The 23946-nt window shown below is 37.8% G+C and overlaps 2 protein-coding genes across 2 annotated transcripts; both read right to left on the bottom strand.

The window, feature by feature from the left end:
* Positions 1–1001: 1001 nt before the first annotated feature.
* LOC122659042 (B3 domain-containing protein Os01g0234100-like) lies at positions 1002–23133 on the bottom strand. Its single transcript, XM_043854200.1, has 7 exons — positions 23053–23133; positions 22765–22878; positions 22324–22503; positions 22019–22225; positions 21427–21508; positions 20429–21160; positions 1002–1181 (listed from the first exon to the last, which is right to left on the bottom strand). Exons 1-6 carry the CDS (start codon positions 23131–23133, stop codon positions 20460–20462), a joined length of 1365 nt encoding a protein of 454 aa, XP_043710135.1. The 3' UTR covers positions 1002–1181; positions 20429–20459.
* On the bottom strand, positions 1105–15739 carry LOC122659043 (B3 domain-containing protein Os01g0234100-like). Its single transcript, XM_043854201.1, has 9 exons — positions 15659–15739; positions 14998–15069; positions 12533–12702; positions 6536–6752; positions 4584–4649; positions 3925–4092; positions 3617–3823; positions 2989–3067; positions 1105–1932 (listed from the first exon to the last, which is right to left on the bottom strand). The coding sequence occupies exons 1-9, from the start codon at positions 15737–15739 to the stop codon at positions 1214–1216; spliced, it is 1779 nt and encodes a 592-aa protein (XP_043710136.1). The 3' UTR covers positions 1105–1213.
* Positions 23134–23946: the final 813 nt, after the last annotated feature.

Here is a 23946-nt window from a genome sequence, read left to right as displayed (position 1 = left end):
CTGCCCATGTGCTTGGGCGTAGGCTGCGCTACGGCACAAAGAAAATTCTCCCTTGAATTAAATCTTGAGTATGGCAGAGTATATTAGTATCATGGTACTAGGGATCGGTTGCGAATTGATAGAATTGTCCGAATCGGTATTGACTGTCCCCGATCCCGATTCTTGGCCAATCCCATATTGGTTGATCGATACAGAGAGAGAATAAAAGTATTAAAAAAAAATCTTCTTTAAATGAAAGATAGGTAAATCTATTCAATCCAGATTGACACAGGGTGATCCAAATCAATATCGGATCAGAATCGACAGAGACCAATCCCATAGCCGATATCTTCAGCTAACTTTGGAGTTGGGTATAATGGTGGACTATGACTTTGCTGATCATCAAGCTTCCATCTTTTCCTTTATGAGAAATTTTAGCCTATGTTCATGATATTTAAAGTTTGGGCTCAGGTTCTCTGTGCCTCAGCACAGGCTGCGCCCAGACACATGGGCCTGCCACTCAAGGAGGCAGAGTGGTCATTGCGCCCACCCCCATGTGTCTAGGCGCAGCCCGTGCCCCCGACACAGAGAACATCCTCCCTTAAAGTTTACTGTCTAAATTCCAGCCTTCTATTGTTAAACATGTTTTGAGGATTGTAAACTCCTCTACACATCTTCTAACTCCTGTGTAGTCTTGTACCAAAAAAAAAAATACTCCAGTGTAGTCGCAATGCAATATCTTGTGTGCGTGGGTGTGTGTGCATTTTAGAGAGAGAGAGAGAGAGAGAGATTTCCACTACTCCTCTGATTACAGCCTTCGTCAGTTCATTGTACATTGTCTAAGGTTATAGAATTATTGGGCAAAAGAATGTAGCGCCTGCATCAATATAGGGGCCAATAAGAGCGTGTGCAGGAGCATTTAAGTGAATGGTATTTTTAGTTTAGTGGGGGTTGAGCAATATTATCGAATGGTTCTATGTCTAAGTGCAAGAACCACACAACCGGTTAGCGTTCTTTTTCCCATATTTTTATCATTTACATAATTATAATGTACATAGAGAGAGACCTAAGTAATTACATTGCTGATCTACATATATTACATAAAACTAAACATATAAAATCATATTCCACAAAAAGATACTCTTCTCAAGATTTCATAGGATTATGTTGATCAACTGCAAAATTCAGGCTACCTCAAAAAAGGAGGAAACTGCAACCTAACAAAATGCAAAGGTCACCACGGAACATTCACCACTGCTTGAAACTTCATCTCAAGTTTCTCAGCCTTTCGAGTCTCAATTTCTTTGTCATACCTTGCAAGAGCCTCTTTTGATTCCATAAGCTTCAATTCGAGATTTCTTATCTCCTCTACCAATCCCTCTCTTTTGAACACAACCTCATTGTACATCTCCATTGCACCTTCTGACTCAAAGGTGACGCTCACAGCCTGGTGCATTCGGTTGCGTAAAACACCAACATTCATGCCCAATTGCTCAAAGGCATTCAAGCTTTTGTCCCAAGATGCAAAGTCATTCTGAAAGGTAGTGAGTTTGCAAGCTCGAATGGCATCAGCCACATTGACAATCTCAGAAATTATTCCAGCAATCAACTTACAGTTGATGCCTTCGAGAAGATGATCATGAAGCAAAGCCTTTTGACTACAGCAGAGCTCATAGTACTTCACTCGAACATGTTCAGATAGTTCAGAATCTTTAATCAAATCATTCACTATATTGGTGAAATCCTCAAAGCTTTTCACATCTTTAAATTCCATGTTTTTTTTTGCCAATATGATGCCTTCCAAATCTTCAGAGCCAACTTCACTGTCATTTTTAAACTGTTCTCCAGCTGGTGGTCCAGGGTTAGAAGTTGATCCTGGAGGGCCAGCATTCTGATTTTTCTCTTGAAGATCATATAAAGAACGAGATTTTGAATGCTTCACATCTCTCTCATCTGCATTACAAATTTTTATTTTTCAAAAAGAGTAAACTTTATTAAAAGAAATAGGCAGATGAGAAAGTCTTCCCATAAGCTACAGAATTTACAAGAAAAAAGGGGGGGGGGGGGGGCTGGAGTTTGCCACTGAATACGAGAAAACCCCAATTTGAAGGGCCACTACCACTAAAAAATTAGCATCTCTATTAAAAGTTCGAGGAATAAACTGAAACACAACTACAGAAAAAAAAAAAAAAGTAAGTAAAGCAACAATATCATTTATAGTGACCATAGAAGTCCAATCCAGAGAAGACACATTAATTTGGAGAACACACACCACAGCTTGACAATCCGAAGCAATGACCAAAGAATGCAGATTAAGATTCTTTGCTAAATGAATCCCATCTCGAATAGCATCTGCCTCCATGGCAGCAGCAGAGAATCCCAGACCAGTCTTGCACTTGGCCACTACCAAAGAACCAGAATTGGTTCTGATAATCATTCCCCTACTCCCTCTATGGAGCTGAGAATTCCAAGCTCCATCAGTATGCATGATAAAATAGGTTGTGAGGCAGAGGGAGATCCAGAGGATATGAGACCAAAGATGCACCCTGGAACAGATGCACACAAATGCGTTTCCTCAACAGAGATGAAAAAAACAGCCAATGTGCTTGGTAGATATCAATGTGGTTAAAGTCTACTAGACTGTCATTTTCAAACCGTTCTCCAGCTGGTGGCCCAAGGTTAGAAACTGATCCTAAAGGGGTATCATTGCGATTACTCTCTTGCAGAACAGATAAAGGACATGATACTCCCTCATCTGCTTCATGTTCCTCTATATTCAAGGAAAAAATAAGTTTTTTTTTTGGAATGCAAGAAAAGACAAGAAAAGAAAAAAATTAAGAAAGAAGAGAGACAAAAACATAAACTCATCATTACTTTTGTCTCATTATGTTTTTTCTTTTCTTTCTATCTGTTTCTTGGCTTAAAATGCAAAAACGCAGATCATTGCAACAACTCAATTCAATTGAGTAGGCAGCAAATCCTGAGATATCAAGAAGCTAACTGAGTTACCAGTAAGAATTTCCTTTGAATGTGCAAAAGCTCCAGCAACTTCAGAATTAGTCAAACCATTTCCCCTTATAATGTACACCTACATAAAAAAACAAGTAGTATCAGAATAGATATTTTTCCTAGCCAGAGTGGATTGGAGAAACAAGTCCAAGATGTCGTAAACTCTTAAGCATAATGATACAAATACAAGGGAATGGGAATCCCCCAGCCCAATATGCAACATGACCAACATAAAAACTCAAAAAGACTTTATTTTTCTTGCTAAGATAGAAACCCAGTATATAGGATCATCATATTGTACTCTTGAACAATGTAAGGGGTTAGATTTGCTAGGTAAGAAAGCTGAAAGGTGATTCATAAATCCCACATGTCAGTCAAGTCGATAGGCCCTACTAGTGAAATGGACGCATTTCAGCCTTTTCAAAGAGATACATTGAGAGAACACCTTTTCCAGACATCCAGATTAGAGTTGGCTGCCCTAGTGAACTCTATAAGATTTAGTAACACAAACTAATTAAGAATTAAAAGCCTTGCACCAACATATAATGTCCAGCTAAAATAATCCAATTTGAAAGTTACAGGATATGTGTGCACTGCATAATATGAATGTTTTGGGCTAACCCATCACCTTGAATTTAATAGCCTCAATAAGTTGGAACAACACTGAATCTCCTACAACCAATTTGTGTGCAATAGAGAATCCCTTCCATCCAGCACTCAGTGCTACCGCTCTACCAAGGTAATTCATTTTGTACTCTTTACCACTTTCATCTACCAATGTAATCCTACAATCTTCTTTCGGTAAGTTCAACTTGCAAAAATCACGAGGAAGTTTCTGTCAACAGAAAGTAATACTTCCAGTTACATATTAAGCAAGAATGATTCACGTTCATGGAATTTTTATACATTCCAGATACGAATTTGTTTGGGGCTCACCAGCAAAATACAGCTGCTACCAACATGAGAAGGATGCATAAATTTCACGAAAGTAGGCAATTCTGGTCCTAATTTCATTTGAAGTTCCGTAGCTTTCTTCGTAAAACCTGAGTTAGCTTCATCACATGCATGAAATTGATTGATCGTATTCGTTTTTCGCTTACGGCTTCAAATAAATTACAAGGAGTCACGATAATTATAATCATATGTAATAGAAATTGAAACCCCACTACTGTCAAATTTTACTACCCAAGAAATGTTAATAAAAGGTGTCTGAGAAACAAACACTCACAGACCTTTTCTTCCTCTCCACCTGATCAGGAAGTACCTATTCAAAGTATCGACAGGCATAGCCATGAAATTAATAATCTTTCTAGGAAAAACTTAAAAATAGTAAAGGGCAATGCTGCAAATTAACTTTAAAAGTAAAATGATGCAATACCTCATCAGGGATCAGCCTATGGATGGCTAGGGGTGAAATGGATCATAGGTTCACACTCACACACACACACACACACACACACACAGGAGCTGCAAATGAAGCTTTGGTAGGGTAATTCTCTGATAGAAGAATGAAAACAATCTACAGCTTAACGAGAGGAAGACTGTGTGATACATAGTCGTAAAAAGAGTACTGTAGAATGGAACCCAAGAATCACCTTCATACATTCAGGAGAATAACGTGGAGGTGGAGGAGCAGCAGGTCTTTTCCTGACCCAAAGCAGCTGAAACAAAACAGGGAAGAAAGAACACTTGAAAACAGAGCATACATATACTTAAAAGAACAAAAAAAGAGGAAAAGTAAGCTGAAAAGAAGAAAGAAAGAAATTGTGGAGAAGAGAAGAAGATGAAGGAAGGATTTGGCACCGGAGGAGGGAGTTGTTGCTGAGTTTTAGAGAACAGGTCTAGATTCATTCGATCCTGATCCTCCATGCTTCTCTCGCTTTCCTGCAGTTCTAGAGGTTCAGATTTCATTTCCATCTCCTCGTCCTCCTAGCTAGCTTCCTATTCTCCTCTTTCCCTGCAAACAAGTTCTACAGTTTCGATACAAATAAGTCAGAAAAAGGAGTTTCGGGTTCACCCACTCCCCCAAACCTAACAGACCAAAACTTGACAGGTATAAAAAAACAGACAAAATTTTGTTAACTGAAGTATGCATCCATTGTTCCAGTTGGGTTTTCTCAGTTCTATTTAAAAGCACAAATACACACAGAAACACACAATGAAACAATTCACAGGGTCTGGTTCGAGCAATGGGGATTGGTTTTGGTGCGTTAGACAGGTAGGGAAGTACAGAATGTGTCTCTATAGCCACTGGCTACGACAAAGTCCACAACTGATGAACCGAACAGACCAGAGCCTTTCGAAGCTTGGGTTTCGAACCTGTGTCCACCCTTCAACTGCTATTGCTCAAATTGGATGGAGATGACATGTATATAACCTGTCAATTGCTGTAGACTATCCACGGAAACAGTTGCCTCATCCTCCTCAACTTCATCTTTGTCGCCGATAATCTCACTGCAAGAAAACACACATGCAAGAAGAAAAAAAGGAGAAGTTAATTAAAAGACAGAAAGAAAAGTTGAGATCGTTTGATAGGACGCCGCACCGCAACACAGCAATAGATGTTGCACTGGAGGATTTTTATCCTCTGTAATGGTCACTGTCGATTTTTCGATCCTATTTATCCTATCTATGGTTTATTGTCTATTTAAAAAAAATTAAATTTGTCTCCAATGTTTAACTGTGTTTAATCACAAAGAAGTTACCATAGTTATTGCAAGGGAACCCCTCACCTCATTGCCTTGCTAATGGTCATTTTTTTAATCTTATTCCTTGGTTTTGATAATGGCAGCTAACACAGTGTCACAATCTTCACAGTCAAAACATCTTCATATTGCCAAAACAAATTGGAGAGTAACCTTTTTTTTTTTTTTTTTTTGGGGGTAGAAAAATGGAGAGTAACTAATGTGCCACTAAAGGTTCGTTTCACGGATGAGAGACACGTGGAAAATTTTGGGATCGGTATGTAAGAAGAGATGTTTGATTTTAGTTTGTGGAAGCCTTTGGAACTAGCGATGGCTAATCCAATATTTCATAGGATATAAAGTCTATACTTGATACAACTGCCTAGATGGTGTAAACATCAATACGATGCGGATATCAATCATTCGACATTGGGAATAAGGAATGGACCTCTATCATCCACATCCTCGTTACATCTCGTCTCAACATATCAAGTCATGCTACATATCGGTTGCATTTAATGAAGGTGTGCTTAAAGGGATATGATGCCCACCGAAATGGTTAATTATCTTCTAACAAGTCCTCTCTCATTTAAAGCTTGCTTACATAAGTCGACCAATCTCAAGTCGCGTATGAAAAAGATGCCGTATTGCGTATAATATTTCAGGGTCGGATAAATATGCGTATTTTAAGGGTCACTGTATTATATTCGAATGAAACGCATATAATATGCGTGTAATACGTTTCATATATATATTAAAAAAAAAAAAAAAACTAAAATCCATCTTAACTGTTAAACCAATTCTAAATTTCTAATATTAACCTTTAGATTAAAAAAAAACCTAAAATCTACCATGTATCAAACTCTAGGCTCTTCGTCTTCTCCAGCGGAAAACAAAACCTCCAGCAGCTGGTTCCCCTTCTCCATTCTCTCTGTCTCTTCTTCCACTTCTTGAGTTCTGCCGGCGATTGCAGCGGTGCTTCTTGCGTTCGTCAAGCCAGCGATTGAGTGGCTTATTCTTGTTGATCGTTTCCTCTTCTCAATGGTTGGTTTCTCTAGAATCAAAGCCTTCTCTAAATATCTGATTTGTTGGTAATAGATTTATCTTTATTGATAAATTTTTAAATTTTGATCTTGTTCTTCGTAAATTCAAGGTATTATAAACCTATTGTTATTGTTGCTGCATCGTGACAATATGCTCCATCTAAGTCTGTTTTTGCAGGCATACTGTCCACTGATGAAAGTTTTATTCCATTATACATTCATGACCACTGTTAGCAAAAACGTGTTTAAAACTCCTTTTTAAACACGTTCCTGTTTTTTACCGTTTTAAACACGTTTTGCCGTATGCTTCCCAAACATACGGTAAAAAATGGCAAACGGCAAGCATTCCTGTTTTAAATGCGTTTAAAACACGTTTTAAACACGTTCCTATTTTTTTTGGCATTTTTTAAGACCTTGGACTTAACTGACCATATCTCTCTCTCCCGAACTCTGATCGGCTTGATGACTTGAAGGGCAACATTTTTCATGATATCACCTTCAACTCAAAGTCAATGCATGAATACTGGAAATAGAAGCATGTATTTCAAATAAAAATTCCTCAATTTATATGAGAATAGTGCCCTTTTTTTTAAATATAAACGTTTAAAACCTGTACTGTCCGTTTTTCATTTTTTACCGTTCTCTGTGTTTTTGACCATTTTATTTGACCATCCATTTGTAATTTTTTACCATTTAAAACCCATACCGTAAAACTCCGTTTTATTACCGTTCCCCTTTTTGCTAACTATGTTCATGACCATTGATGTTATTTTAATTGGACTTTGTTTTGAAATGCCTTTATGTCATTCTAACAAATCTGTGAGATAATCTTTTGAGTCCGTGGTAATGGAGAAAACTCTCCTTCGCTCGTTTTTTTTCTTTATCTTTTTCATGGTGTAAAGGAGAAGGCTCCATATAGGATTACTTAGGGAATATATTTCTATTACATGTCCCTATCATATGTAATCCACTTGTATGAGTTAGTTCTTAGTTAGTTGTGACAGGTGTCCTGTAACCAGCTCTATATATATGTAACCTCTTACATTAATTCATTAATGAAGAATCTCAGTATTCACATGGTATCAGAGAGGTTTGTCTCTCATGAGCCATCTGTCACTTTTTCGTTCCTGCTTTATCTTTTGTTCTGACGCTTTGTCATTTCTAAACCTTTAACGAGCTGCCCTTAGCTTTCTTGTTTTCTTCTCTGGTTCGATTTCACCTTTTGGTTGTTGTTCTTCGCCTTTTTTTGGCCAGATCTTGGCATTTCTTGTTGCAGATCCTGTGATGTCTCAACCTGTGGTGTTAAATGTCTCTTCGCCACTGCCATTGAAGCTCACAGCGACCAATTACCTGCTTTGGAAGGCGCAGTTTCTTCCTTTGCTTTGTGGCCATAGTCTCCTAGGCTATGTTGATGGATCGTTTCTTCGACCATCGTCTTCTGGCTCTGAAGTTACAGATCCGGCGGCTGATCTATGGGATCGGTAAGATCAACTAATTCTCAGTTGGCTCATCTCCTCACTTTCAGAGGAAACTCTCCCTCACGTTATTAGTTCCAGAACCTCAGCTGATGCTTGGCAGTCTTTGGCCCGTGTGTTTGCTCCCTCTTCTTGATCTCGCATTATGGATCTCAAAGATCGCTTGTTTCGTTTGACGAGGGGCAACTCCACCATCTATGAGTTTCTCCTTGAGGCTCGCTCCCTTACGAATGCTCTTATGGCGGCCAACAATCCTGTATCTGACGAGGATTTGGTTCTTGCCATTCTCTAGGGACTCGACGGTGATTACAGAGATTTTGCCACTTCTGTCCCTATTCGCGCTGATCCAATCTCCTTTTTGGATCTTTCAGGACTTCTTTTAAGTCAAGAATCCTATCTCTCCACCACTGCTGCCGCTGCAACTGCTTCAAATTATCACAGACCTTCTCCAGCACACCAACATGTCTTCGGCTAAGCCCATTAGCACTCCAGTGGCCTCCGGGACTCCCCTTTCACTTCATGATGGGACCCTGTTATTTGACGGTACTTTATACCGTAGCACTGTGGGTGCTCTTCAGTACTTGTCAGTCACACGCCCGGACATTGGGTTTGCTGTGAATTGTGTTGCATAGTTTATGTACGCACCAACGGATGTTTATTGGTCTGCTGTAAAGTGGATCCTACGATACCTTTGTGGTACCCCGACCCACGGGTTATTTTTTGCGGCCTCATCCATAGTGATTCTATCTGCTTATTTTGATGTTGATTGGGTCGGATGTCCGGATGTCCGCCGCTCCACTGTAGGGTTCTGCATTTTCTTGGCTCTCATTTGATTTCTTAGTGTTCTCATAAACAACGTACAGTCTCACGCTCTTCTACTGAGTCCGAGTATCGCGCTATAGCAGTTGTTGCTTTGGAGCACATTTGGGTACGCTATCTTCTCGGCGAGCATGGGGTGTTTCTCCCTTCTGCCCCTACTCTATGGTGTGATAATGTTGGGGCTACATACCTAACGGCCAATCCAGTGTTCCACTCACGTACGAAACATCTCGAGATCGACTTCCATTTTGTCCATGAGTTGGTTGCTTCCAAGCGCCTTCTTGTGCATTATCTCTAGACAGTGGACCAAGTTGCCAATGCCCTGACCAAGGGTTTGTCTTGCTCTCGTTTCTCCATTCTGCGTGACAAGCTTGCGGTGTATGACCCGCTGTGCTTTCGGGGGCGTGTAAAGGAGAAGGCTCCACATAGGATTACTTAGGGAATATATTTCTGTTACATGTCCCTATCATATGTAATCCACTTGTATGAGTTAGTTCTTAGTTAGTTGTGACAGGTGTCCTATATCCAGCTCTATAGATATGTAACCTCTTACATTAATTCATTAATGAAGAATCTCAATATTCACACATGACAGTAGTTGGAATTGCACCATCAATTGTGTTGCAACTACTTACCAAAATAAGAAAACCCAACAACACTAGTTTCATCCCACAACCCATCCTTCTCTCTCTCAGAGATCCCAGATAATGGTGAATCAAACCAGAAAATACTAAAGGGACAAGAAAAGAGAAGAACAAAAAGAACACATAATTAATATCTTGTTGTTCATCTAATATAATATATATATATATATATATATTTATTTATTTATTTATAAGGAATCCTAACTAAAGAAACAGAATCACCTTTACAAATGAGATTAGGGAGATATTTAAGCCAATTAATTAAGGAATTGAAATGTGAAACCCAATTAAAGAAATACAGCTAATTGGATTATGCCTTTTTGTTTTCATTTCAACTGTTATTTTTTGGACTTTAATAGGGATATGAGTAATATTCATTTCAATCATCCATTTTGATTGGCCATTCTAAGCCCTACAGTAAAGAATGTAATGAATCTAGGTTTGTTAACTAATCAAACTATATATTTAAGCACACCAGTAAATGCTATTATTGTGTTTATTAAGTGTACATGTCTCTTGCATAGTGAATATATGCCCGTATTTTTGCTCCCGGATTTTTACAGAGCAACCGTATTATACACGTATTAAGCACACACCATATTATTGCCGTACCATATTATTATGCCGGATTTTTTTAAAAGTATTATTGTCATATAGTTCGTTTGACTGCGGTACGTATCCGTTCCTGTATTATTGCCATTCCCGAACTCACTAACTATGATCATGACACATTATTCCGATCGCCTATAAAAGTTTAGCTGAAGACTACGATCGAGGATCCTTGATCTGGTTCTACGTTTCTTCTTGGACCTATCTCTCCCCTTTGACCAGTTGCCCCGAAAATTGACTTAGGCATCAGAAGATTACATCGGGGCCATCCTCGATTCATCTCTTGTGTCTTCTTTCTTTTTTTGTGCAGATTGGTGCATATGATGGCTTGCACCACACCTTCAATTTTCGCCCGCAACAGTAACAAAGGGTGTTTTTGAGGTTAGATACATGTTTTAACGTACCAATAACGAAAATCTTCGCTACCATTCCATTAATGAGGCTTTTCATTAATCAGAAAGAAAATAATTCTTTATTGGCTAACTGCTGCCACTCTCTATTTGGTATAGTATAAATTTGTGTTTATTTGACACATAAACATAAATAGATGTTTTTAGTATGATTTATGATCCCTATTTCTCATTAAATAAATTACTATAAGCATAAATTCATAAACGGCTCGAGAGTTGTTTATGATTTATTATCATATACCGTTAATATTTGTTTATGCGGGTACCATAAGTGAACATGTGCAGAATTGCTACTTAATTAGGGGTTAAATGGTGAAATTAAGGAAAATAAGAACAAAACCTCTCTTTTCTCTCTCTCCAACCTGCACCCGCCCCCAATCTCTCTCTTAACATGTATTAGGGGTGTCAAAACCAAGCCTGAGCTATCAAAACCAAGCCGAATAAACCGAAACCAAGGTGAACTGACCAAAATCTAACCGAACTGATATGAGCTTATTGGTTCATGTTTCGGATTGTGGTTTTGTGAAACTGAAACCAAATTGGACTGCACCAAAGCCAATAAGACACCGAAACAAACTTAAGAAACCGGATTGAAACCAATATAACACAGTAAAAAACCGGTACCAATCTAAAATTCATTAAAAACACACTTTTTCACAATTTTAAATATATTTACAAGGCAAACAAAAGCCAACCTAAAACCAAACCGATAAGAGAAACCGAAATAAAATTGAAACAGGTGCACCCTCTTTGGAGCATATTTTGGACTTGCTCATTATCACACCGAAACCGATGAAACTGAACCAAAAATGGTCCAAACTGACCGATTGACACCCCTTACAAATATTATATTATATATTATCATATAGTATATTGTAATATAATAGAATATAATATAATATAAAAGGAAGGCTTTTGTTGTATATATATATAATGCATAATATATTCTTCACTTATATACCAAACCTATTTTTCGTTATATAACCTATTATGTCTAGTTAGGGGTGTCAACGGGCTGGTTCGGGCCGGTTTCGGTTCGGGTTTTTCGGTTTCAGTGTGACTTTTATAGAAATCGAAACCAAACCATTAAGAAATATTCGGTTTCGGTGCGATTTGGTTTCGTGTCGGTTTCGGTTTATGATAACGGGTTGATATCGGTTTGGATTCGGTTTGGTACCGGTTTTATATAACTAGTAAGGTCCGGTTAGTGCTAGTTTTTCTTCTCTTTCTCTTTTAAGTACATAAAATATTTCAAATACAATGCATCTTTGTATCCTATGTCCTATGGCCTATGGATACAATTTGTTGGGTAATCACTAACAAAGGATATGAGATAAAGTGAGAAACTATCACAACACATTTAGGGGGCAATGGGGCATTAGGCATTTAGTGATTTACTCATTTATCGGGTTAGGTCGGTTCAGTTTGGGTTCGGGCCTAACGGTTCGGGCTACCGGTGCACCGTCGGGCTAGCCCAAACCAAACCAAACTGTTTGCCTTTATGGATACACAAACCGAACCAAACCATTAAGAGATCAATCCGGTGTGGTCTAGGCTCCTTCGGACTGATTCGGGCCGGTTTCACCGGTTCGGATTGGGTATTGATACCCTTATGTCTGGTAGTAACCAAACAATTATTGTTGTAACCCAAAACCTATTATCATAATTGATTATTCATAAATAAGTCATAAATATAAATATAAACTATGCCAACGAGAGCTGTAGCGCGCCATATATAGTTCTCGTGGTAGACGTGGCAAACATCATCTATCCTAGAATCTCTATCTCCATCGCTTCCATACACATATGTAGGAAATGATGTGCTGAGGTCGGGTGCTGGCTCCATCGCTTCAAATGTACCTGGGACACTTGAGTGTTTGCATCCTTCTAACCACAGGTATGATATCCACCTTCTTAACCGATGGTGGATGCGTGTTAGGCGTAGCGACATTAGAGATGTCACTCACATCCACTCGCAGAAGAAGGAAGAACATGAGAAGTGCCATCTCAGAAAACAAGATATTCAAAACCTGTTCATAATTCAAACATTGCAAGTCCTATCTATAACTAGACAAACTCAATTTTAATAATATTTTAGAATTACTTACTCAATTATGTTGTGTAATAATTAAGCTTTTATTTTAATTTTCATTTGATTCCATTTTTCCTCCTTTTAATTCCTTTGCAACCAGATGGAGCCTAAGGAAAGTAATATTATTAGTCCCTCTTGCCTCCTTTTGAGTTTAATTTTTCTCAATCTAAGAATTATATTGTTCTTGTTCTTTGGTTGCATGCGCTTCTTGACAACAAAACAAAATTTGAAATCAGATTGAATCGACCATTGGGATCCAATTCTAAAGGAATATAATTAACTATCTTGGAGTTGAAAAAAATCCTATAAATGCATAGCAAATTAAGTTACATTAAAACAAAATAAAAAATTACTAAATCACACACTCAGTTACGTCTTTTTATCTTTTCAAGTGTTGGGCAGATGGTTGAATTCTCAAGTTTGGTACACTGGGCACATGCACATATATTTTAACGTTGAAGTTTACGTTACGAATGGAATTCCTATATATAGGGTGTAATTAATCAAGAGGAATGGGTGGAGCTTGATAGAGAGATGATGAAATGTTCCATTGTTCCTATTAATGGCAAACATAAATAGAATGATCAATGGTAGATGATTTATTAATTTATAGACGGATAATGGTGAAATCTATGAATGTGTTGATTTCTACAAACAACCAGCCTTCGACAACCCATTACTCAATAACAACATACTCGAGGTATATATTCATGACCTGTGTCATGAACACATTCAACTTATGTGTCTTTTTCCCCTTATCATATCACTAAACAGACTTATATAGTCACATTTAAAAAAGAAAAAAAAAAAAAGACTTATATAAGTGCAACTAAAATAGGACACACTAGGCGACATATGGGTGTCTGCATATAAGACATTCTCTTCGATCTTCAAACCATTTTTGGAAGCATGGGCTGTGGAAAATATGGTGGCACTCCTGTAATTCAACTAACATGCACCCAGCACAATCAGACACTAGGTTATCTTCTGTGCTTGTGGGTAAGGTTTAGAGAAATCCGAGGGCACGTCAATAGCCATTATCTACAGCATCAGATGGTACAAGAGCAAACAAAAGAAGGAGAACAATATATGCCTAGGCATGACTTGCAATACCAGATCAACCAGAGAGAGAGAGAGAGAGTGTGTAAATTAAAAATATTATCATAAACCAATAAAGAATGGGTGATCAAGTGACAATAACACTACCAGAAAAGGGGGCATTAGAGGCGTTTATACAATGTTTGTAAAGGCAATAATAAAAAGTTGTTTCTAAAACCTTATATTAGTGGTAGTAGTAATAAAATGTGTCAACAGGTCATCACAAAATATTTCCCTTATAAAACAAGTAAAATAAATAAAAGAAAAAAGAGAAGATAACAATGGGTTTGTCTACTTATAACCTACCTAGGTGACAAAAATGTCATAACCAATTTGCAATAGCCTAAAATGCACATAATAACTAAGGCATGATTGGCAAAAAAAAAAAAATCTAAAATGTAATTTCAAAACTTAATGAGTGGATCCCGCTTTTAATTTTTTTTTCATGTAATTAGGGTATAAATGGAATTAAGTTGTCATGAAACCCTTTTCAGGAAATGAAGTCCTTCACAATTGAGTTGATTCCTAGAATTTTCTCTTGGGGCAATTCACTACAAGAAAAAGGGTCTACGACGGCACTTTGGGACGAGTCTTAGCGGCATTTATTAATAAACGCAGCCATATATGAATATTTGACGGCGTTTTCCAACAAACATCAGTGTACATAGTATAATATGCAGCAACCATGGTGTTTATATATAAATGCCGTTACACATATATTTTCGGGCATTTTTCAAGAATCCCGGGGTATGTAACAATACAACAACGTTTATTTATAATTGCCATAATACCATAGTATATTTACCCACACATAGGATTTGCATTAACGGCATGTTGTAATAAACGTAGCTATAGGTATTACTACAACGGCGTTTTTGGATAAAGGTCGGTAAACATATGTACTTTGGGGCGTTTAGGAATAAGCGCCGTTGTATAGGGAACAATATAACCGTTTCTTGATAAACGCCGCCTAATATATTACCTTTTTTCTCGAAAACCCCAAGCCCTATTTATTTCCCGCCTCTTGGCCACGCGCTAACAAAGACCTCTCTCAACTCTCAAATCTCAATCTCTCACGTTCTCTCTCAATCTATGATCTATCACATGCTCCCTCAAATCTCTCTCAATCTCTCACATTCTCTTTCACTCTCGCTCCCGCTGCAACCTCTAGAGGATTTGTGGCTTCAAAAAACAATATATTCAAAACCTGTTCATAATTTAAACATTATATTTATGGGAAAAGGACCTTTGCTTGGTCGGACCAGCATTTGGGCCAATGGCAAAGCATGTCTCGGTATCCACCGAGGGGGCAAGGGCGTCATTTCATGGTGTCCTGTGAAAAGGTGTAGGGGGCACCACCAAACAAGGATCTTTTTCCCTATACTTAATTATAGAAATAGAAGGGTCTAAGAGCAATCATTGAAAAGCAAATTGCTATAACAAATTAATCATCAAAAAAGATTGAGAGTTAATTAGAGAAGAGAATTTGGGTCACACTGCAATGCTTCAGATAAGATACAGTGTATTAGATAAAATTGATCAATATATGTAAATAAATAGATTATTTCCATGAAAGCATATGAGAGAGTCTCTGTTATGTGTTTTCCTTTTCTTTTTTTTTTTTTGTTTGTTCTCAATCAACTTGTTGTTGGTTCAGTCTATAGGATGGTAGGACCTTTTTTTTTTTTTTGGGAATTGGAGGTGTCCGGCCTTTGGCCAACTAATTCTCCCAAGGCTCGTGCACGGCCCCGCAACACACATGAACCAAGAGATACTGGGGGGGGGGCCATGTTCACCAGGGAGTTTTCTCTCAGGCGAGTGGCCCCAACGAGGGAGGCGGAGTTGAACTCAGGACCTTCAGCTTCCTTAGGCGTCATCCCTTGCCAACTGCGCTGGCCCTTGGGTTGGTAGGACCTATTATCTTTTAGGATTCCTCTACTACAGATTCTGATCTAACAATCTCCTCATGAAGGGTTGTGCATAGTTATATAATTTAGGGGCAATTACTATCGTTCCCCTATACTTTGTCGATAATTACTGATACACTACTACCTTAAACTTTTTTCTAATACTCACCTAATTTTGACTGTTACGTCTCCTCCTCCCCTCAATTTTTAAATGCCCAAATTAACCCTCATTTCAAATGTTAATCGGTTCTCACTTCCCCTTTTTTTATTTCTCGGGGCAATTACTATCACTCTCCTATACACACCTTGTATGTACTCAAAGTCCCCTACCTTGAACTTCTTTAAAGCAAAGTTCCACCTCTACTTCTCCCATGGTATTATAAAATCCCAGGATTACCCCTCTTTCCTGGTAAAGCCATCCTCTCTCCTACCTTAGCCCACTGGTCACCCCATCTAGCCCACCCTACCTTCTTCCCCGATTTAAACATGGTTAAGTTGCCTGGTACCACTAGAGTTCCTATTCATGGGCAGCTTGAAGACATCTTGTATACACCACATTTTGATACCTTGGAAGTCTTGGAAATGATGATCCAAGTTGTAACTCGCGTGGTGACTGAATGATAGAAAATACCAAATTACCCCTATCCCACTTTTTGTAACCAAATTGTCCAAAGTAGAGCCTAAACCCTTAGGATAGCCTTATTTAACCATTTTAAGCCCACATGTGAATTTTCACTCCAATTTGGCACCTTTTACAAAAATAACCATTTTACCCTTGACATGGTTCTCGGTATCTGAGCCACTCGATATGACCTAAAATAATTTGGATGACCTTATTTGGTCATATTATGATTGAATGTAAAATTTTGTGTAATTCTGGTATCATTTGGACCTTGATTGGCGTGAAACACCATTGATGTGCTTTTTAGTATCTGTGCCACTTTTTGGCAAAATCCGACCAAATCAGCCATATAGATGTAAAGTGTGTCAACCCCTTTGCGGATATATAAGGCACGTCAAAATCGGCCACACGAATTGAAAGGTATCAACGCTTGAATGTGGACCCTTAAAATGGAATAAAAGAAAATATAAAAAATTGGTCTTACCCGGCTAGGCCTGTCGGAAGGCCACAAGGCCCTCCATTCCTCACACATGCATGAGGTCATGCCCACTTGTGCATGTGGCCAAGTCAAGCCTGCAACTGCCTAGGCTGCCCAACAGGCCTAGCACGCACACAGTCGTGTCTGCCACCTCCCAACAGGTCCTGCTGTGCGCACAAGTCCGCCTATCAGGCGGCCAACCCCCACTTGGTTCCTTGCCATCAATGCCCCAGGGCTCATTTAGTCATTTCATCAAATATGTATTTTGCTATAAATAGAGCTCAATGTGGAAGGTTTAGGGACTCCGAAAAATTCATGAAGAAATACCTTCATGAAACTCATTTTTCCTTCTTTCAGTTCATATTCTGATCATCCCCATATCATGCTCCAATAGCCATAAACAATTCTGCAAATACTCCTTGTTCACTACTTTTGCCATTCGAGATATCCATGCATGGAACGACTTTTGGAGGTTTTCAGCAACAGTTTATGGCCAAACAAGGTTATCTAGACTGAGCCCAGGCCCTTCCACTTCCACGCTTTCAAGGTATTTCTCCTTATTTGTTAGTTATTTTTATGTATTTTTTTGATTTTCTTTACATGAGACTATTTTTTTTCAATTAAAAAAATATAACAATAATAAAAGAGTGATAAAATCTTGGAATTTTTAGGGGATATGTTACTAATTTTTTTTATGTTCATTGATGTTTTTGTGATCCAAATCAACTTTCTTTAGGACATTTTTACACCTGTTAATGCTTTGGGTTTTTGCAAGAGTAGGGCCCACATGATGAAATTTGGGCTTAGATAATGATATAGTCGTTAAGATAAAGTTTGTTTTAGCATGTAACTTCTTTTGTTTGATCTAACTCGGATTTAAATATATAACTCTGTATTTTCTCTTATCATCCCTATTCTTACCTTCCAAAAATACAAAAAACAATATTTTTATGACTTTCTTTACCCAGCAAAGACATGGAGTGTCCTCTGTAATGTCTCATATCACAGAGAACAATCCCCATCCGTGGTTGGACTTTGATTTATATGCCATCCATGCCTTTTCTCACCCTAGGGGCATAATGATAATTTTGTAGATGAAAAACCACCCAACAAAAAATGAAAGAAATCCCAAAAATGAGGAAAAAAGTTTTTATGCATTACATATTGTTTTAAGTTTTTTTAGAAAGTTTTCACCTGCATACATACATATCATGTGTCATAACCATGTATAAAAAGTCATTCTTGCCTTTGGGGCTATTTTGGTAACTTACCAATTGCAAGCCCAAAGTAACCCTTTAGTAGCCTTATTTGGTATGTTTAGCAATTTTAGGATGTTTAATGACATATCAAATTCCTGAAATGACTTAAAAGTTTCTATTCTAGCACTTTTACCATTTTACCCTTTAAGGGTATTTTGATCATTTTGCAATCGAACCATGTTTAGGATCTAGAAAGGTTGATGTCACTCTCTTAGCATGTTTCAACATTCATAAGTATGTCTTAAGCATAATTATGCATTTTCATGAGTCTTTCATGCATATTTGCATTTTTGTCCTAATAGGGGATTTTTGGTAATTTTTACCAGTTTATGTTTTTTGGTATTGCATATATTTAATGATTCACATGCATGCTGTTAATGATCTTTAATCATATTTTAATCTTTTGTAGAATTTAAATGGGATTTTATGCCTTTGTACATATTTGAGCCCTCTAGTGGTATTTTTGTAATTTTGGCTATTTCAGCTCTTAAGTGAGTTTGTTTTCTAAATAATTGTCATTCTCCATGATATAATCATAGGATTGGGGCCTAACTCATTTTCGTACAGTTGACTATGTTTTTTATCATAGGTTTTTTTAACTTGGATAACATACATCAACTAGATTAATTAGGGCGTATAATGTACATAATCACCTAACTTAGAAGTAGTAATTAGGATTAAAACATTAATCATAATTAGCCGAATTTGATCTATAAATTTTAACAAAATAAAAATCTTTCAAAAAAAGAAAGAAAGTTTAATTAGGTGCATAATACGTATAATACAATAATACACAACAGAGTTTTGATTTAGGAAGACCGGTTGGCAGCCGGGTAGTTGTTGGGTGCCTAACATTTTCCCTCCCTGTAACTTAACACTTACTCAGAAATTTGGGGTAGACTATTTATTGAGTCATTGGAGTTAATTTAGCATCAGAAAGAACACCATTCATGGGTCCTAGACCCAAAATTTAGGTGACGACTCCCGTATTTCTTCTTTCCTCCGGGTTCACGCCAGCGACTTCCATCCACTGTACCTACACATCTACAAGCAGATTTCAGACATAATTATGTAGTATATAACTGCAAGACGGGAGGAGGCAAGATTGTTTGAATGTCATCTCCTGCTTCTATGATTGACAAATCATCAATTGTGGGTATCCCTGTTTTGGCTCAGAAGCTAGTGCAAGACAGATGTATTGTAACTAAAATAGCAAAACCCTCAGAGGTAACTAAGATAGTCCCATATCGGTGAGTGAAGGAAAAGACCGTGGTTGTGATTGGAGTCCAAGGATATGTTATGTGGATGGCAAAAAACAAAAAAAACCTTGCCGCATAGCAAAAACTCAGTGCCATCCAAGGATATGTTATGTGGATGGCTATCCATAGACATTAAGACCTACTCCCGTAAATTACATAATATTCCTTAATAAGCATTTCCCCTCGGATTATCAGAGATTTTCTTGTCAATAGGCTTATTCCTTCTATTCTCTAGGAGCTGTGCTAGTAGAGAATGGGTCTTCAATTAGTTTTGGAGTTGGGTATTGAAATCTACTGTACTGCACTGATCTTGTGGAATGCATCAAACGTGCATCTTTTCTTCATAGGAAATATTAACTTATATGTTCATGACATTTGGAGCTTAATTAGTGTCTAAATTCAAGTCTTCTATTGTTAAGCATGTTTTGAAGACTACAGAATCCTCTGTCCATCTTCTAACTTTTTTTGTAACTTCTTCTCATGCTCCTTCACCATGTAAGTGGGTTGGCATGCCCCCCTACTATTCTCTGGGATGTAGTTGAACTTGATTAATTAGACTTGATGCATAATTTATTTACAACAACAAAAAAAATTCTCTAGGAACAAAATACAAGTTATTTCATAGAAGTTATACATATGATGGAGTGATGACATCCATTGAGCCACCACCATGACAAGGTATGAATTTAACACAATAGGCATATGATCATTATCACATATGTTGTCACTGCCACCTGAGATTTCCTATGTTCATCAAAGTCCACTTGGTTTATTACTCAATCTAGCAAATCAATCTGTTCTGCTGCATACCCTGTGCAGTGTGTAGTCACAATGCAATATATGGTGTGTGTGTGTGTGTGTGTGTGTGTGTGTGAGAGAGAGAGAGAGAGAGAGAGAGAGAGAGAGAGAGAGAGAGAGAGAGCATTCCATAGTCATTTTTTAAGGTTATATACATCTGAAATCATATTTCACAAAAAGGAACTCTACTCAACTTCATAGAACTATGTTAGTCAACTGCAAACTTCAGGCTACATAAAAAAGGAGGAAACTGCAACATGAAAAAAAACAAAGGTCACCATGGATCATTAACCTTAGCTTGAAACTTCATCTCATGTCTCTTGGCCTTCAATTTCAGAGTCCTAATTTCTCCGTCTTTACTTGCATGGACCTCTTTTAATTCCAAAAGCTTCAGTTCCAGCTTTCTTATCTCCTCTACCAAACAGGTTCTTTGAGATACAGCTTCATTGTAAATCTTTGAATCCTTTGCCCCTTCTGACTTAAAGGCAAGGTTCTCGAGCTGGTGCAGTCGTGCATGTAGAAAGCCAACATTCATGCCCATTTTCTCAAAGCCATCCAAACATTTTCTCCAATTTGTAAAGTCATTCTCATTGGTATTAAGCTTGCAAGATCGTATGAATTCAGCCACATTCACGACCCCAGAAATTATTCCAGCAATCAATAACTTACAATTGATGACTGAGCTAAGATTATCGTGAAGGAAAGCCTTCTGACTACAGCATAGCTCATAATACTTGGCTCGAACATGTTCAGAAAGTTCCGAATCTATATTCCAATCATTCACTATAATGGTGAAATCCTCAAAGCTTTTCACGTCTTTAAATTTCATGATTGTTGTTGCCGACCTGATGCCTTCCAAATCTTCAGAGCCAACTTCTTCACTGTGCCCAGGGTTAGAAACTGATCCCGGAGGAGTATCATTGTGATTACTCTCTTGAAGAACAGATAAAGAACAGGCTCCCTCATCTGCATTATCTTCCTCTACATTCAACGAAAAAACAAGTGTTATTTTTTGTTTTGGAATGCAAGAAAAGAAAAGAAAACAAAAAATTTGAAAGAGAAGAGAGAACATAAAACATAAACTCATCGTGTGTGTGTATATATATATATATATTTCCCCTTTCTATCTAATTCTTGCCTTCAGAACCTAGCCTAAAAGGCATAAACAAAGATCATTGCAACAATTCAATTCAATTGAGTTGACAACAAATTCTGAAATATCAAGAGGTCAACTGAGTTACCAGTAAGAATTTCCTTTTCAAGTGCAAGATCTCCAGCAACTTGAGAACATTTAGGCAAACCATTTTTGCCTATAATGTACACCTATATAAAAAAAACGAGTATCAGAATTGATATCTTTCCTAGCAACTGAATTGGAGAAATGAGCGCAAGATGTCATACACTTTTAAGCATAACAGTATGTACAAATACATATAGGATAGAAATCCAACATGATCATCAAGTTTTAATTTGTAATAATGCAAGGGGTTAGATCTGCTAGGTAAGAAAGCTGAAAGGTGACTCATATATAAATCCCAGATGTCAGTCAAGTCAATAGGCGCTACTGTTGACATGGACACATTTCAGCCATTCAAAGAGATACATTGAAAGAACATCTCTTCCAGATATCCAGATGAATATTTGCTGCCCCAATGAACTCTATAAGATTTAGAAAGTTAAATTAAGAATCTAATATAAACACAATCATCAGAACCATAAAAAACTCAAAGCCTTGCACCAACATAGCAAGGTCCAGTAGCTAAAATAATCCAATTTCAAAGTTACAGGACATGTGTGCATTGCATAATATGATTGTTTAGGCCAACCCATCACCTTGAATTTGGTAGCCTCGATAAGTTGGAACACCACTGAATCTCCTTCAACCAAATCGTGTGCAGTAGAGAATCTCTTCCATCCACCACTCAGTCCTCCTTTTTCACCAAGGAACTTTGTTTTATACTCTTCACCACTTTCATCTACCAGCATAATGCTACAATCCTTTTTTGGTATGTTTAACTTGCAGAAATTACCAGGAATTCTCTGTCAACAGAAAGTATTGCTTCCAGTCACACCCGCAAGAATGATACATGTTAATGGAAATTTTGTATATTCTGTATATGAAATTGTTTGAGGCTCACCAGCCAAAAACAACTACTGACGTGGGATGGAAGCATAAATTTCACGAAACTAGGCATTTCTGGTGCTAATTTCATTTGAAGTTCCTGAGCTTTCTTCAGAGAACATGAGTTAGCTTCATCATTGATCTTATCTGTCTTTCTCACTGACCTTTTATTCCTCTCTACCTGATCAATAAGTACCTATTCAAAGTATCAAAAATGTAAAGGCATGAAATTAATTAATAATTCTTCCAGGAAAAACTAAAGCATAGTAATAGGCAATGCTGCAATTAACTTAGTAAAATGATGCAATACCTCATCAGGGATCAACCTATGGATGGGTAGTGGTTAGTGGATCACACACGCGGACGCATACACACAAAGGAAGAAGAGGAAGAAGCTATGAAAGACTGTGATAAATACTTGGAAAAAGAGTTATGTAGAATGGCACCGAAGAATCACCTGCATATATTCAGGAGAATAACGTGGATGCGGAGGAGCAGGAGGTCTTTTCCTGATCCAAAGCAGCTTTGGATTTTTCTCACTCTCTTCATTACCCTTCCGCTTAAGAATGCGCTAAAAAGAACAACAGAACACGGAAGAAAGAACACTTGAAAACAGAGCGTACATGTACTTATATTGAAATATAAAAAATATAAAATAAAAAAAAAAAAAAAAAAAAAACAAAGCTGTGAATATTAAGGAAGGATTTGGTACTAGAGTAGGGAAATGTTGCTGAGTTTTAGAGACCTGGTCTAATGTCATTTGATCCTGATCCTCCATGCTTTTCTGGCTTTCCTGCAGTTCTAGATGTTCAGATTTCATTTCCATCTCCTCCTCCTAGCTTTCTATTCTTCTTCTTCTCTTTTCCTCTCTTTCCCTGCAAACAAGTTTGACATCTTCAAAACAAATCAAGAACATGAAAAGGAGTTTCGAGTTCAACCCACTCCCTCATACCTAGCAGATCGAAACTTGACAGGTTTGCAGACAGACAAATTTTGTTAACTGAGGTATACATCCATTGTTCCAGCTGGGTTTTCTCAGTTCTTTTTTTTTTTTTGGGGGGGGGGAAGCACAAATACACACACAAACACACAATGCAACAGTTCACAGGGTCAAGTTCGAGCAATGGGGGTTGGTTTTGGTGTGTTAGACAGGAAGGGAAGCACACAACCTGTGTACAGCCACCGGCAACGACAAAGTCCACAACTGATGAACCAAACGGACCAGAGCCTTTTAAAACTCTCACCGCATATTTTGGGTTTCGAACCTGTCTCCACTCTTCAGCTGCTACTGCTCAAATTGGAGATAACAGCGATAGCTTGTCAATTGCTGCAGATTTTCCATGGAACCAGTTGCCTCATCCTCTTCAAGTTCTTCTTTGCGGACGATAGTCTCAATGTAAGAAAACACACACAAAATAGTAAAGAAGAAGAAGATAAGGGCAAAAGGGCAAAAAGTTCTCTGAGCGCTAGGACAGAGTACGCTAGCATCCCTGTCTCTCTCTCTCTCTCTCTCATCCAAACTTGGAATGACCTTGCTGCCTTTCTATGCACAATACCGTTTTGACGCACCTCTTTGGTGTGCTCTTCTATGCGGCTTGCTTAGATAATTCTCTTCCATTTAACAATCTCTTAAAAATAA

The sequence above is a fragment of the Telopea speciosissima genome, chromosome 4, assembly GCF_018873765.1.
Source record: "Telopea speciosissima isolate NSW1024214 ecotype Mountain lineage chromosome 4, Tspe_v1, whole genome shotgun sequence".
NCBI lineage: Eukaryota > Viridiplantae > Streptophyta > Magnoliopsida > Proteales > Proteaceae > Telopea > Telopea speciosissima.
Note: the sequence above shows the minus strand (reverse complement) of the source record. Positions and strands in the feature narration are given on the sequence as shown.

What these genes read in the sequence shown, in the direction of transcription:
- LOC122659043 (XM_043854201.1), bottom strand. Translation starts at nt 15,739, where the DNA reads ATGACGCCTAAGGAAGCTGAAGGTCCTGAGTTCAACTCCGCCTCCCTC. An exon ending in GAGCGAGAGTGAAAGAGAAT is followed by an intron (nt 12,703 to 14,997) that starts GTGAGAGATTGA and finishes AATTATGAACAG; the next exon opens with GTTTTGAATATCTTGTTTTC. An exon ending in GTAGCAGCTGTATTTTGCTG is followed by an intron (nt 3,824 to 3,924) that starts GTGAGCCCCAAA and finishes TTCTGTTGACAG; the next exon opens with AAACTTCCTCGTGATTTTTG.
- LOC122659042 (XM_043854200.1), bottom strand. Translation starts at nt 23,133, where the DNA reads ATGGAAATGAAATCTGAACATCTAGAACTGCAGGAAAGCCAGAAAAGC. An exon ending in ATTCTCCTGAATATATGCAG is followed by an intron (nt 22,504 to 22,764) that starts GTGATTCTTCGG and finishes TACTTTGAATAG; the next exon opens with GTACTTATTGATCAGGTAGA. An exon ending in TCGAGGCTACCAAATTCAAG is followed by an intron (nt 21,509 to 22,018) that starts GTGATGGGTTGG and finishes TTTTTTATATAG; the next exon opens with GTGTACATTATAGGCAAAAA.